This window comes from Salvelinus sp. IW2-2015, linkage group LG32 (assembly GCF_002910315.2).
Source record: "Salvelinus sp. IW2-2015 linkage group LG32, ASM291031v2, whole genome shotgun sequence".
Taxonomy (NCBI): domain Eukaryota; kingdom Metazoa; phylum Chordata; class Actinopteri; order Salmoniformes; family Salmonidae; genus Salvelinus; species Salvelinus sp. IW2-2015.
Window position 1 is genome coordinate 21431795 of NC_036871.1, and position 11527 is coordinate 21443321.

At 41.5% G+C, this 11527-nt stretch overlaps 2 protein-coding genes across 2 annotated transcripts; both read left to right on the forward strand.

The window, feature by feature from the left end:
- The first annotated feature begins 185 nt into the window (after window positions 1-185).
- LOC111956897 (selenoprotein Pb-like) lies at window positions 186-3657 on the forward strand. The gene is given in 6 exon segments (XM_070436523.1): window positions 186-267; window positions 422-664; window positions 991-1203; window positions 2324-2435; window positions 2723-2878; window positions 2880-3657. Coding segments are annotated over 5 exon segments (849 nt in total). The 5' UTR covers window positions 186-267; window positions 422-437; the 3' UTR covers window positions 3021-3657.
- Window positions 3658-3760: 103 nt separating this feature from the next.
- Window positions 3761-10630, forward strand: LOC111956896 (very long chain fatty acid elongase 4). Its single transcript, XM_023977596.2, has 8 exons — window positions 3761-3989; window positions 4686-4752; window positions 4884-5071; window positions 5266-5346; window positions 5461-5517; window positions 5711-5825; window positions 6539-6666; window positions 8770-10630. Exons 1-8 carry the CDS (start codon window positions 3921-3923, stop codon window positions 8935-8937), a joined length of 873 nt encoding a protein of 290 aa, XP_023833364.1. The 5' UTR covers window positions 3761-3920; the 3' UTR covers window positions 8938-10630.
- The last annotated feature ends 897 nt before the right edge of the window (window positions 10631-11527 follow it).

The following is an 11527-nucleotide window of genomic DNA, read 5'->3' on the forward strand; positions in this document are numbered from 1 at the left end:
CTGGATAAGAGCGTCTGCTAAATGACTTAAATGTAAAATGTAATTATCCAAAATTGTAGCCTCATAGAGAAGAAAACATATCTGGAATTGACAGGTTAGTGTTGGGTTTCACAACCCTCTTACCCTAAAGTAAACACAGTGGCTTACTCTGTTTGTTTTGGGGGCAGTGCTTACCTGAGATAAGGGCTTAAAAACAGCAGCGTAACATTGTATTGCTTAGTTGTGTGAAGCAGAAGAGAGGCTCAACGAGGACAGAGGTCAGTCCAGGTATCATGCCATTCAGAAGTCCATATTTTGCATACTGTATGTAGCAGAGACTATGGCTATGTTCCTTGCTAGTGATACATACGAAGAGTTGTAATGACCATCACATCTGAAAATGAACTTCTGACATCGGCCTCTCTCTTGGAACTCTTTTTAGGTGATATTTGGATTACATGATGCAGAGTCTCTTGACTCTGTGGCTGTGTGCTGCTCTGCCAGTGCTCCTATGTGCATCGCCTCTGTTAGTAGAAGGGGACAATGATGCCTCCAAGATCTGCAAGCCTGCACCACACTGGGAGATCAAGGGCCATGGGGCACCCATGAAGGAGCTGCTGGGAAATGTAGTTGTTCTGGCTCTGCTGAAAGCCAGCTGACACTTCTGCCTCACACAGGCCTCCAAGTAAGAGAGAAGTCTTCCGAATCTGTCTTGCATAACATTACTGTAGACCTACTGCAACATACTGTTATTATACCACTGTGCAAAGATTTGGTATAGAAATCATATAGATGTAATAATAATGTATTTACAAACAAATGTATGTAAAGTTGTTGATGTAATGCTGCTGGTGATCCATTTCAGATTTATTGAGAGCAGCCTTCCCAAACAGTAGAGAGAAATTATCTGAATTATGAAAGAATGGGAAATTAGTAAATAACGCCATCTAGTGGCAATCAAGTGGCACCTCGTCATGACTGATCTGCCATTGTCCTGTTGCTGCTGAGTAGACTAGGAGGCCTGCGTGACAAGCTGCTCCGCAGCAACCTGACAGACGTGTCGTTCCTCATCGTGAACGAGAGGGTGGCCCAGTCCAGAGCCATGTACTGGGAGCTGAAGAGGAGGGCCCCCCCGGGCATCCCTGTCTACCAACAGGCCCCGTTACAGGACGACGTCTGGGAGGCCTTGGATGGAGACAAGGACGACTTCCTGGTATATGACAGGTAATAATGGAAGGTAACACTGCCGCTATTACCTCGCTTTCCAACCAAGGTGCAGAAATTGAGGCGCAAAAACCCTGATGAACCATGATAAGAGCCGAAATGCCTTGGTTTTACTTAAAGGTCCAATGCAGCTGTTTTTTTTCTCAATATCAAATGATTTCTGGGTAACAATTAAGTAGGCCTACCTAATGGTGATTGTTTTCAATTAAAATGTAAACTTTTTGAAAAAATAGCTTCTTATCAAAGATACATTTCTCCAGCAATAATTTTTCTAGGACTGTCTGGGAGTGGTCTTGAGTGGGGAGGGGGAAACTGAAAATGAACAGTTACTGGCAGAGGTTTGGAACTCTCTTTCTTATTGGTATACAGTATTAACTAATTTACAGACCAAAACACCATCCCACCAAAACATGCTGACATTTCAGTCTGTCTTTTTAAACAGCTCTTACACTAACAGGGCATTATCATAATTTTCACAATTTCACTCTTTTGGGTCTTAATTTAAATGGAGGATAGGCAGGCAATGGAACAGGGATTCTTCCAAATAAGAGGCACTTCCGGGTTGGATTTCCTCAGGTTTTCGCCTGCAAAATCAGTTCTGTTATACTCACAGACAATATTCTGACAGTTTTGGAAACTTTAGAGTGTTTTCTATCCTAATCTGTCAATTATATGCATATTCTAGCATCTGGGCCTGAGAAATAGGCCGTTTACATTGGGAACGTTATTTTTCCAAACATAAAAATTCTGCCTCCTAGCGTCAAGAAGTTAAACAATAAATAAGTCATTTTTTCAACTTCCACTGTCCTCCAAGAGTAACTGAATTACTTCTTCACTTCAATATGACAGATAAGAGCCATCAAAGAGGCCCAAAATACTGTCATGTTGTTTCTCAAAATGATACATCTCTCATGAATAAGGAATGGGCTTGTATTGATTGAAGGAAACCCGTCAGCCCTAATCTAAAGCTTATCACTGCTCTTTGACTTTAATGGTATGAAGTATCTATCAGGTTTTATTGAGACATTTTCTATCTACAGAGATCTTTAGAACTGGTGTGACACCTCATTCGTGTGGCCATGTAATGTATCTCTCTCCTAACCCCTCCTCTCTCTGACAGATGTGGGAGACTGACGTTCCACATAGTCCTACCCTACAGCTTCCTCCACTACCCCTACATAGAGGCAGCCGTCAGAGCCACCTACCACAAGGACATCTGTGGCAACTGCACCGTAAGTGAAAGCACAATTCTTAAGGGAACTGCAGACATTTCATTTCAGTTTGGCTTCTCAATTGAAAACACTACTGTCTGCAGAAGTGCTCCATAGAAATACAATTACTAAAACAGGAAAACACCACAGACTCTTCTCTTTCTAGTAATTCTCTATGATTCGGCTTTGTAGCGTAATAAAGGTTCTGATTAGTGAACCAAATAATAGAGATCTCTCTGCGGATCTCCTAGGTGTATTTTTAGCTTGTACCTATTTTGTTAACTTTAGTTTGTTCTACTCTTCTACAGGTGGACTCCAACACAACCTCCTCAGATGGGTGGAACAGCACCCAGAGAAACGAGACACTGAGCAGTTCAGAGATGCGTGTTAACGAGACAGACAGCACAGTGGTTGATACAGTGAGGTCTATTGATGTCGATACCGTCAGCAACCCAGTTCCAAATTGATGGACGCCAGATGTCGTCTGAGGGGGGTGGTAACATGTCACACATACATCACCAGCATCATCAGTACCCCCACCACCAGCAGCATCATCAGCACCACCACAATCATGGGTCAGATGCAGATAAACAGGACTCCAATTAACATTGTCTGTGTCGTTTCTGAGATGAGTAATTGTTAATTAGCATGGTGGTGGCTTGTGTCAGTGACTTGACCGTCCGATAAATAGTTTTGTATGAATTAAATTTGATTTTGTCTGTACCTGTCAATTGTGTCTGATAAGGCAAACCTGTACAGTAAACTGGAATTATTTAGGCCCTTGAAATACAGTATGTCTTCCCTACATGTGGTCTGGTGACAGGTCCTGCTCTCCTCTGCAGTTTATGAAGTCTGCAGGTCAAACCTTACGGAGGTGTCTGTAGACAGATGCTGTGCTAAGGAAAGTTGGACTGACAGTCACCGAACCCATGCAGGGCAGTGTGCATGACTTCAGGGTATACTTGTCAACGTCTTGACTATATTTCCTATTCATTTTGCAACTAATTTCATGTATGTTTTCATGGAAAACAAGGACATTTCTAAGTGACCCCAAACTTTTGAAAGGTAGTGTATATATGCATATATGATATATACATTCCGGACTCCGACATAAGATTTACGTTCCAGGTTGCTGGTTGTTCCATGGTTAGATACTGGTTATTCACAAGCAGGTAGCCTACGCCTACTATGTTCTATATAACTAATCTGAATTCACAATTAAACTTATGATTATGTTGTTGTATTAATGTAATCAAAATCATTTCAATATGTTGTGTTTCTATGTTATAAAGGGTGGGGCAGGGTAGATTTATTTTGCTTGTCTGGAGCAGTGGTGGGAAAAGTACCCATAGATAGCCTAGGGCTCAGCTATAGGCTAAAATACCATGCACAGCAGGTGGATTACCTCATTGCCGCGGGGGGTGATGGTAAACGACAATTCAGCTCACTCATATCGCCATCAACACTCAGAGAGAATGCTGCGCTGGATGGCGGACAAATTCAACCATGGTTAGATGGTTTGCGACCATCAGATCTGCAATTTGTGCATTCCGGTCGATGAGTGCAGCCTACGAAGTAAGTTCTGTTAATCTCGCACCTGAAAATAGACAATTACAGCCTATTATAAATGACTTTCGTATGACAAAATCAGTTAGGCCTAGCCTAAATAGTTATTTTGTCATTCCTAAAAGGAATGTCCCTCTAGCCTAGACTGTAGTGGTATAACCAAGAGAAATACCTTCATAATTGTATCATCACCATTATTATCTATACCACTATTCATGCCAACACCTTGTTATTTCATAAAGAGCTATACACACTTCTGTGAGAGAGAAAAAATCATAAAAGTGTAACTCTTGTAGGCGACAGAGAGTTAAAATACAGAAGAGGTTATCCGAGGTTCAATATGCTGTGTCGTTGTGTCAGGGATTTTCTAAATCCTCCTGAAGCAAGAAGCTAAACCTACTTTAGCTTATCCAGCCGGCCGACTGATTTGAGTAGCCTATCAACAAAACGTCTCAGATACAGTATTTCTGTGCTTGTTTTGCAATTGTGACCCTTTTCATAATTTACCAATCTGACGTTAGGTGGCAGTACTGTCGCTTGCATAGACATCCTTCTGAAATCTGCTATATGAGTTATAAAATGTAAACTTCTAGGAGCAAATAATTCACACCAACTATTTGGATAGCTTCATCAGAGTGAATATTTACTTTATATAATGTAAAGTGATAAAATGCATTTAACTCATCATATAATGCATTTTTGCAGCGTTTAGGGATGGCCACAACATGGCAGAAAATCCAACTGTTCTACCAAGGGGTGCTAGATAATGGAGGTAACTGTGCCCAGCTTCTAAAACCAGACAGTGCTGACTGAAGTTACCAGTACAAGACCAACATATGTAAATCATTGCTTCACCTATCCATTTTCTTATCCTATAGTAATGCGGTCTCTGTGTGCTTTCAGACAAAAGAACTGACAGCTGGTTGCTGGTGTACTCACCTGTGCCAATCACTTGCATCTTCCTGTGCTACCTGCTCCTAATATGGGTGGGCCCCAAGCTGATGGCTCAGAGACAGCCAGTCAACCTCAAGCCTGTGCTCATCATTTACAACTTTGCTATGGTCTGCCTGTCTGCCTACATGTTCTATGAGGTATGGAAACAGTGGAAAGCATGGATAACGTGTAGCTATTTTACTCATATTGGATGTGCTTTGGATCTATTGTACACATTACAGTACCTATCTACATCCTTGTTATATAGTGTATGTGTAAATAAGTGATGATGAGTAGCTATTTCTCTACCTGTAAGCATATAGTATTTTAATGCATTTTACTCTCTCCTCAGTTCACAGCGTCATCCTGGTTGGCAAATTATAGTATATTATGTCAGCCTGTGGACTACAACACCAGCCCACTGGCAATGCGGGTAACTCATATCCACTGCAATGCTTTGCAATTGCCTTAATGTACATATACTGTATGTAAATGGTTTCTAATCTTAACCTACTGCTGAAATGTATCTTCTGTGTGTTCTGAACAGATGGCCACGGTCTGCTGGTGGTTCTTCTTCTCCAAAGTCATCGAGCTCAGTGACACTGTAAGTACACATCAGGGATTCTACTATCCCAGGTTGAAGCAAGAACGGTGTGCTCTTATTACATCGCTTCTATCAAGACATCTTTAATGTGCTGTCTTCTGTCCATGTGACTGTAGCTAATTGTGTTTCTTGTCATATTCTTGTATATCTGTCATGTTTGATAAATAAATGAAATATGACACGTCTCTTCCAGCTTTTCTTCATCCTGAGGAAGAAGAACAGTCAGCTGACGTTCCTGCATGTCTACCACCACGGCACCATGATCTTCAACTGGTGGGCTGGGGTCAAATACGTGGCAGGAGGCCAGTGTAAGGGTTGTCACATTACTACAGCCGAGACGGTGATTCATTTACCCAGTGTTAGACCCAGACAGTTCTGTCCTATATGTAACAGTATGGCACTGCACAATCTATTTCTTGTGTCTGCTTCCTGCTCAGTCTTGGTTGAAATAATGATTAGGCTATTCATACAGGACTTGTTCTGTAGGAGACATACAGTACACACACCCACACATTGAAATGCACCTGACATTTCAATGAATCTGGAACACATGCCGTGATACCTACAGTGTCCTTGGAACTGTTCCATACCCCTGCTATTTGAAAAGGACATTTGCAGTGGTCAAAGCAGTGATCAAAATAGACCAGCTAGGAACAGAACGGCCAGGATTAAGACAAGTTTTTGGCACTAAGATGCTGTATAATTTGTTTAAAATGGCGGTGAGTTTGCAGAAAACAGCTGGCCAAGCATCTTAGTGCAGCATTTGCCCTCCTTTTGGTTTAAAGATAGTCAACACAGCCTGGCTATTTATTTTCACATTGCATGTACTAAGATGGGCAGATAGTTAGTTACGCCTTGAGATAAAATAAAGGATGAATCAAAACCTTGTTATTCAATTAAAGAACCCAGCTTTAGAAACAAGTTATAAACAACTGACCTTGTAATAAATGAAGAACTGCTGTAAACTTATGACTGAATGAATCGCCCAATCTCTGTGTATTGTGTGTTCTCCTCCCTCCAGCCTTCCTTATAGGCCTTATCAACTCATTGGTGCATGTGGTGATGTATCTATACTATGGGCTGGCAGCGCTGGGGCCTCACATGCAGCAGTATCTGTGGTGGAAGCGCTACCTCACCTCCCTGCAGCTGGTGAGTAGAGTCGCCTTGATGCAGAGCCTCTGCTACAGTATGGCCTCCAAAATGGCGCCCATACAGTACATTCACTAGAGTCTAGATAATACAAATGTACATTTACTTTATATCCTGTAGGGGATTTTACCCTAAGAACCTCAAAGGGCTTTAAAACCCCTTTAATGTTAAGTCCCCTATATTACCGGTTCTGACTGACATGTTGCTATACAAAGCACTATGTGAACTTCACAGGGTCCAGTGCCTTATATTGGCAGAAAGCCCCATCCGTCTGCTCTCTGTCAGTAGACCTGGCTTGAAGTATACGTTTTCATACCCCACATTAGCATAGGGAGTGACATGTCACATTTTCTGGCTTATCCAGACAAATAATAGATTTGCTCTCCCTCTGAGCAACTGAGACGACATATTAAAGGGGAGAGTCTAGCGATTTCAGCTATCGTGGTTTCATCTCACTGTGATATTCTCAGCCGGATTTAGAACTCTCAACATGAAAACATTGTAAATAATTTCATAGAATTGAAACACGACCACTTTCTTTTGGTCACAGAGGGACAAACTCACTTTGTGTGTAAAGAAAGCTGAAGTTGTAACGAGTCTGCAGCAATTCGAATGGCGTTGCTCAGAGGAGGCTTGGCAGAAAATGCTCTGTCTTCAGTTACATGAAATGGGGCCACATTTGTACTGTCACTAAATGCGATCATATTTATTTTACAGTTAAAATAAATATTAAATCTCATAGTAAGTTGTTTCTAATTGTATTTATTTATTTAGAAAGCATTTCAGTCATTTCAAGAGCTATTCCACTTTTGTTGAACATACAGTACCAGTCAAAAGTTTGGACAAATGAAAATAGATTTTAGATTTTAGATTCTTCCAAGTAGCCACCCTTTGCCTTGATGACAGCTTTGTACACTCTTGGCATTCTCTCAACCAGCTTCACCAGGAATTATTTTCCAACAGTCTTGAAGGAGTTCCCACATATGCTGAGCACTTGTTGGCTGCTTGATGGTTTTTGCGACTGACCTTCATGTCTTAAAATAATGATGGACTGTCGTTTCTCTTTGCTTATTTCATCTGTTCTTGCCATAATATGGACTTGGTATTTTACCAAATAGGGCTATCTTCTGTATACCACCCCTACCTTGTTACAACACAAATGATTGGGTCAAATGCATTAAGAAGGAAAGAAATTCCACAAATTAACTTTTAACAAGGCACACCTTTTAATTGAAATGCATTCCAGGTGACTACCTCATGAAGCTGGTTGAGAGAATGCCAAGAGTGTGCAAAGCTGTCATCAAGGCAAAGGGTGGTTACTTTGAAGATCTCAAATATAAAAATATATTTTCATTTCTTTAACACTTTTTTGATTAATGCATGATTCCATATGTGTTATTTCATAGTTTTGATGACTTCACTACTTTATGTAGAAAATAAGAAAAATAAGAAAAACCCTGGAATGAGTAGGTGTGTCCAAACTTTTGACTGGTACTGTATATTTTTATAATATTTGTAATATTTACTTGAGCTTGTGTCCTCGAAAGTAAGTACACTTCAGCAATGTACAACTATGTTTAACCAGACCTTCCTAGAACTATGCAGCAATTAACTAGTTATTGTTTATGGCCATCTCATGAAAAATTATTACTTTTGGGTATGTCTATTTCGGCAGAAATCTACATTTTGCATTATCAGCTGGAATCCTTAATTGAAACAATAACAAAGCTGTCTTCCCACCTGTGTTTTGGTAAAACGTTGAGGGATGGGCCTGGAGAACAGGAACCACTCTCAAATTCAAAGCAAGAGCTATGTATGCAAAGACTGACGATCCATGATATCAAAATGATAGTTTTAGCCATGTTTTGAGATCATCACTGACCTTATTAACCCTGAAGCCTTATTGTAACACCCCCGCTAATAACTGTTGTGTGAAGACAATAGGATCATACTGCATGTACTGTATGAAGCTGCATCAGTGCTGAATACGTGAACTCTTTTATGGGCTCTACAACTGTGTACTTTCAATGTGGTCACACTAGAAGCCCACAACTGAGCTTTCTTCTTATTGACACTGGTTATGTTGACCCTCTGTGACCCCAGCTCCAGTTTTTCATAGTGACCATCCACACCAGCTACAACCTGTTCACTGACTGCGACTTCCCAGACTCCATGAATGCTGTGGTGTTTGCCTACTCCCTCAGCCTCATCGTACTCTTCAGAAACTTCTACTATCAGAGCTACCTCACCAAGAAGAGCAAACAGACATGAGACACGGATGTAGAGGCAATTATTACTTATTTTATTAAATTGGTCATGTATGTTTTTTAAATATTTATTGACCCATCACGTTTAAGTAAAACAGGTCTCTATCCGCTGGACATAAGCTTCTGTTTGTTTCTGTTCCAGCCTCCCCTCCAACCATTAGAGTAGCACACACACACTCAGGGAGAGCTAGCCCTCTCCCATTCCCTCCCATCCCCCCTTAGGTCATTAGGGATGAAGTCCCAGCCACGCTCTGGCGACTCTGCCAAATTGAAATAAACCTGAGCAGGCCTCCTGCTCTTCACTCCACTTATTTATCTAATCTCTCTCTGTGACACTTCATTTGTCTTCGGAGTCATTGGCTGAGAGGTTAGCCAATCGCAAGTCAGCTGGCAGTCTAAAACCGCACCCTGTGCCCCTCCTACTCTCTCCCTCTCTGACTCTGTTCTGTGAGTCCCAATAACTCAACTAGGTGAACCGAACAAGTGTGCTCGCATACTCCCTTAGAAGACTTTTGCTTGAAAAGAAAAAAAAGTGGCAATAGTACTGTTTGTCCACCTTGAGATGCCGTAGCCAGTATACACTTCCTCAAATTAGTCAGAATTAATCTAAGATAACTCAAAAAATCTGTAATTCATTTAAAAGTTTTTCATTTAGAAGTCGCTAAGATGTTTGGTGCAGTATTTCTCAAGGGAACTATTTTTTTGCATGAAAACAAGTCGTCTATCGTTGTGAATGACAACAAACACTTGAAGAATCCCTACTGCTGACCAATGAGGCGTAGACTTCAGCTACCGAAATTCTGCTTGCCTCAATAATTTTTTTGTTCTTATGAACAGCCGAAAAACCTTTGCTAAAGAACAAAAATGTCTTTATAATATATGCACAAACTGTTTCGGATGGAAAGCCTGCAGACGCCTTTAGCTGATCCTGTTTCCAGTGTCTATTTGAACCATTCAAGTGAGGATGACTTTGAGGGGGTTTCCATCTTATGTCACTACTTTATGACTTGTGAACAGTAAAGCCTAATTTCATTACTGAAACTGATAAGCCTGTTTCCCTTCCTTCTTTGAAAGTTCTTAAAGTTGAGTGACAATTAGTGTCTGTCCGTATAGTGTCACCAGTGACTGACTGTTCTAGTTTTCCATCCTGAGTGTGTAACTCTCGCTATTCATGGGTTCTGGAAAATGACGTAGCTTGTATTGCAGTGCATGTGCTCAGTCTGTTGTGTTGAATTGCATGACAGCTGTCTTTTAAGAAAGCAGTTCAACAACAATCACTAAGAGTTCAGTCAAGCAGGCACTGTGACGTCTTTGTGACTCGTGTCATGACCAAGGACAGAGGGGCTTTGTGGCCCCATGTAAAGTAGCCGGTTTGAAATGTCTCTGGTACACTCTTAGCCAGCAGCATACCACCCTGCATCCCACTGCTGGCTTGCTTCTGAAACTAAGCAGGGTTGGTCCTGATTGGTCCCTAGATGGGAGACCAGATGCTGCTGGAAGTGGTGTTGGAGGGCAAGTAGGAGGCACTCTTTCCTCTGGACAAAAAATATCCCAATGCCCCAGGGCAGTGATTGGGGACATTGCCCTGTGTAGGGTGCCGTCTTTCGGCCTGGATGTTAATGTCACGCCCTGACCTCAGAGAGCCTTTTTATTCTCTATTTTGGTTAGGTCGGGGTGTGACTAGGGTGGGCATTCTAGTTTTGTTATTTCTATGTTGGCCTGGTATGGTTCCCAATCAGAGGCAGCTGTCTATCGTTGTCTCTGATTGGGGATCATATTTAGGCAGCCTTTTCCCACCTGTTTGTTGTGGGATCTTGTTTTTGTATAGTTGCTTTGAGCACTGCAATAATGCATGTTTGTTATATTCTTTGGTGTTTTGGTTGTAAGTTTCATTATTAAATATAATGTGGAACTCTATGCACGCTGCGCCTTGGTCCACTCATTTCAACAACCGTGACAGTTAAACGGGTGTCCTGACTCTCTGTGGTCACTAAAGATCCCATGGCACTTATCGTAAGAGTAGTGGTGTTAACCCCAGTGTCGTGGCTAAATTCCCAATCTGTCCCTCATACGGTCACCTAATCATCCCCAGTTTACAATTGGCTCATTCATCTCCCCTGTAACTATTCCCCAGGTTGTTGCTATAAATGAGAATGTGTTCTCAGTCAACTTACCTGGTAAAATAACGGTAAAATAGAAAAAAAGGTGCTATCTAGAACCTAAAAGTTTTTTTGGGCTGTCCCCAAAAGAGTACCCTTTTGGGTTCCATGTAGAATCCTTTTTGTGTTCCATGTAGAACCCTCTGTGGAAAGGGTTCTACATGGAACACAAAGGGTTCTACCAGGAACCAAAAATATTTCTCCTATGGGGACAGCAAAAGAACCCTTTTGGAACCCTTTTTTCTAATAGTGTAGATACAGCTGTGTAGAGTTACAGACCATATCCTGCTGGCGAGATGACCGCTGTTTTCCTCGCAAGTATGAGTGTGACATCTCATACCCCACAGCTTATTGCCAGATGCACATTTGGACATATTTGTCACTGGAATCAGCTTGCAGTATTGCTCTGGGGGCATGTGTCCTCTCCCAGCAATA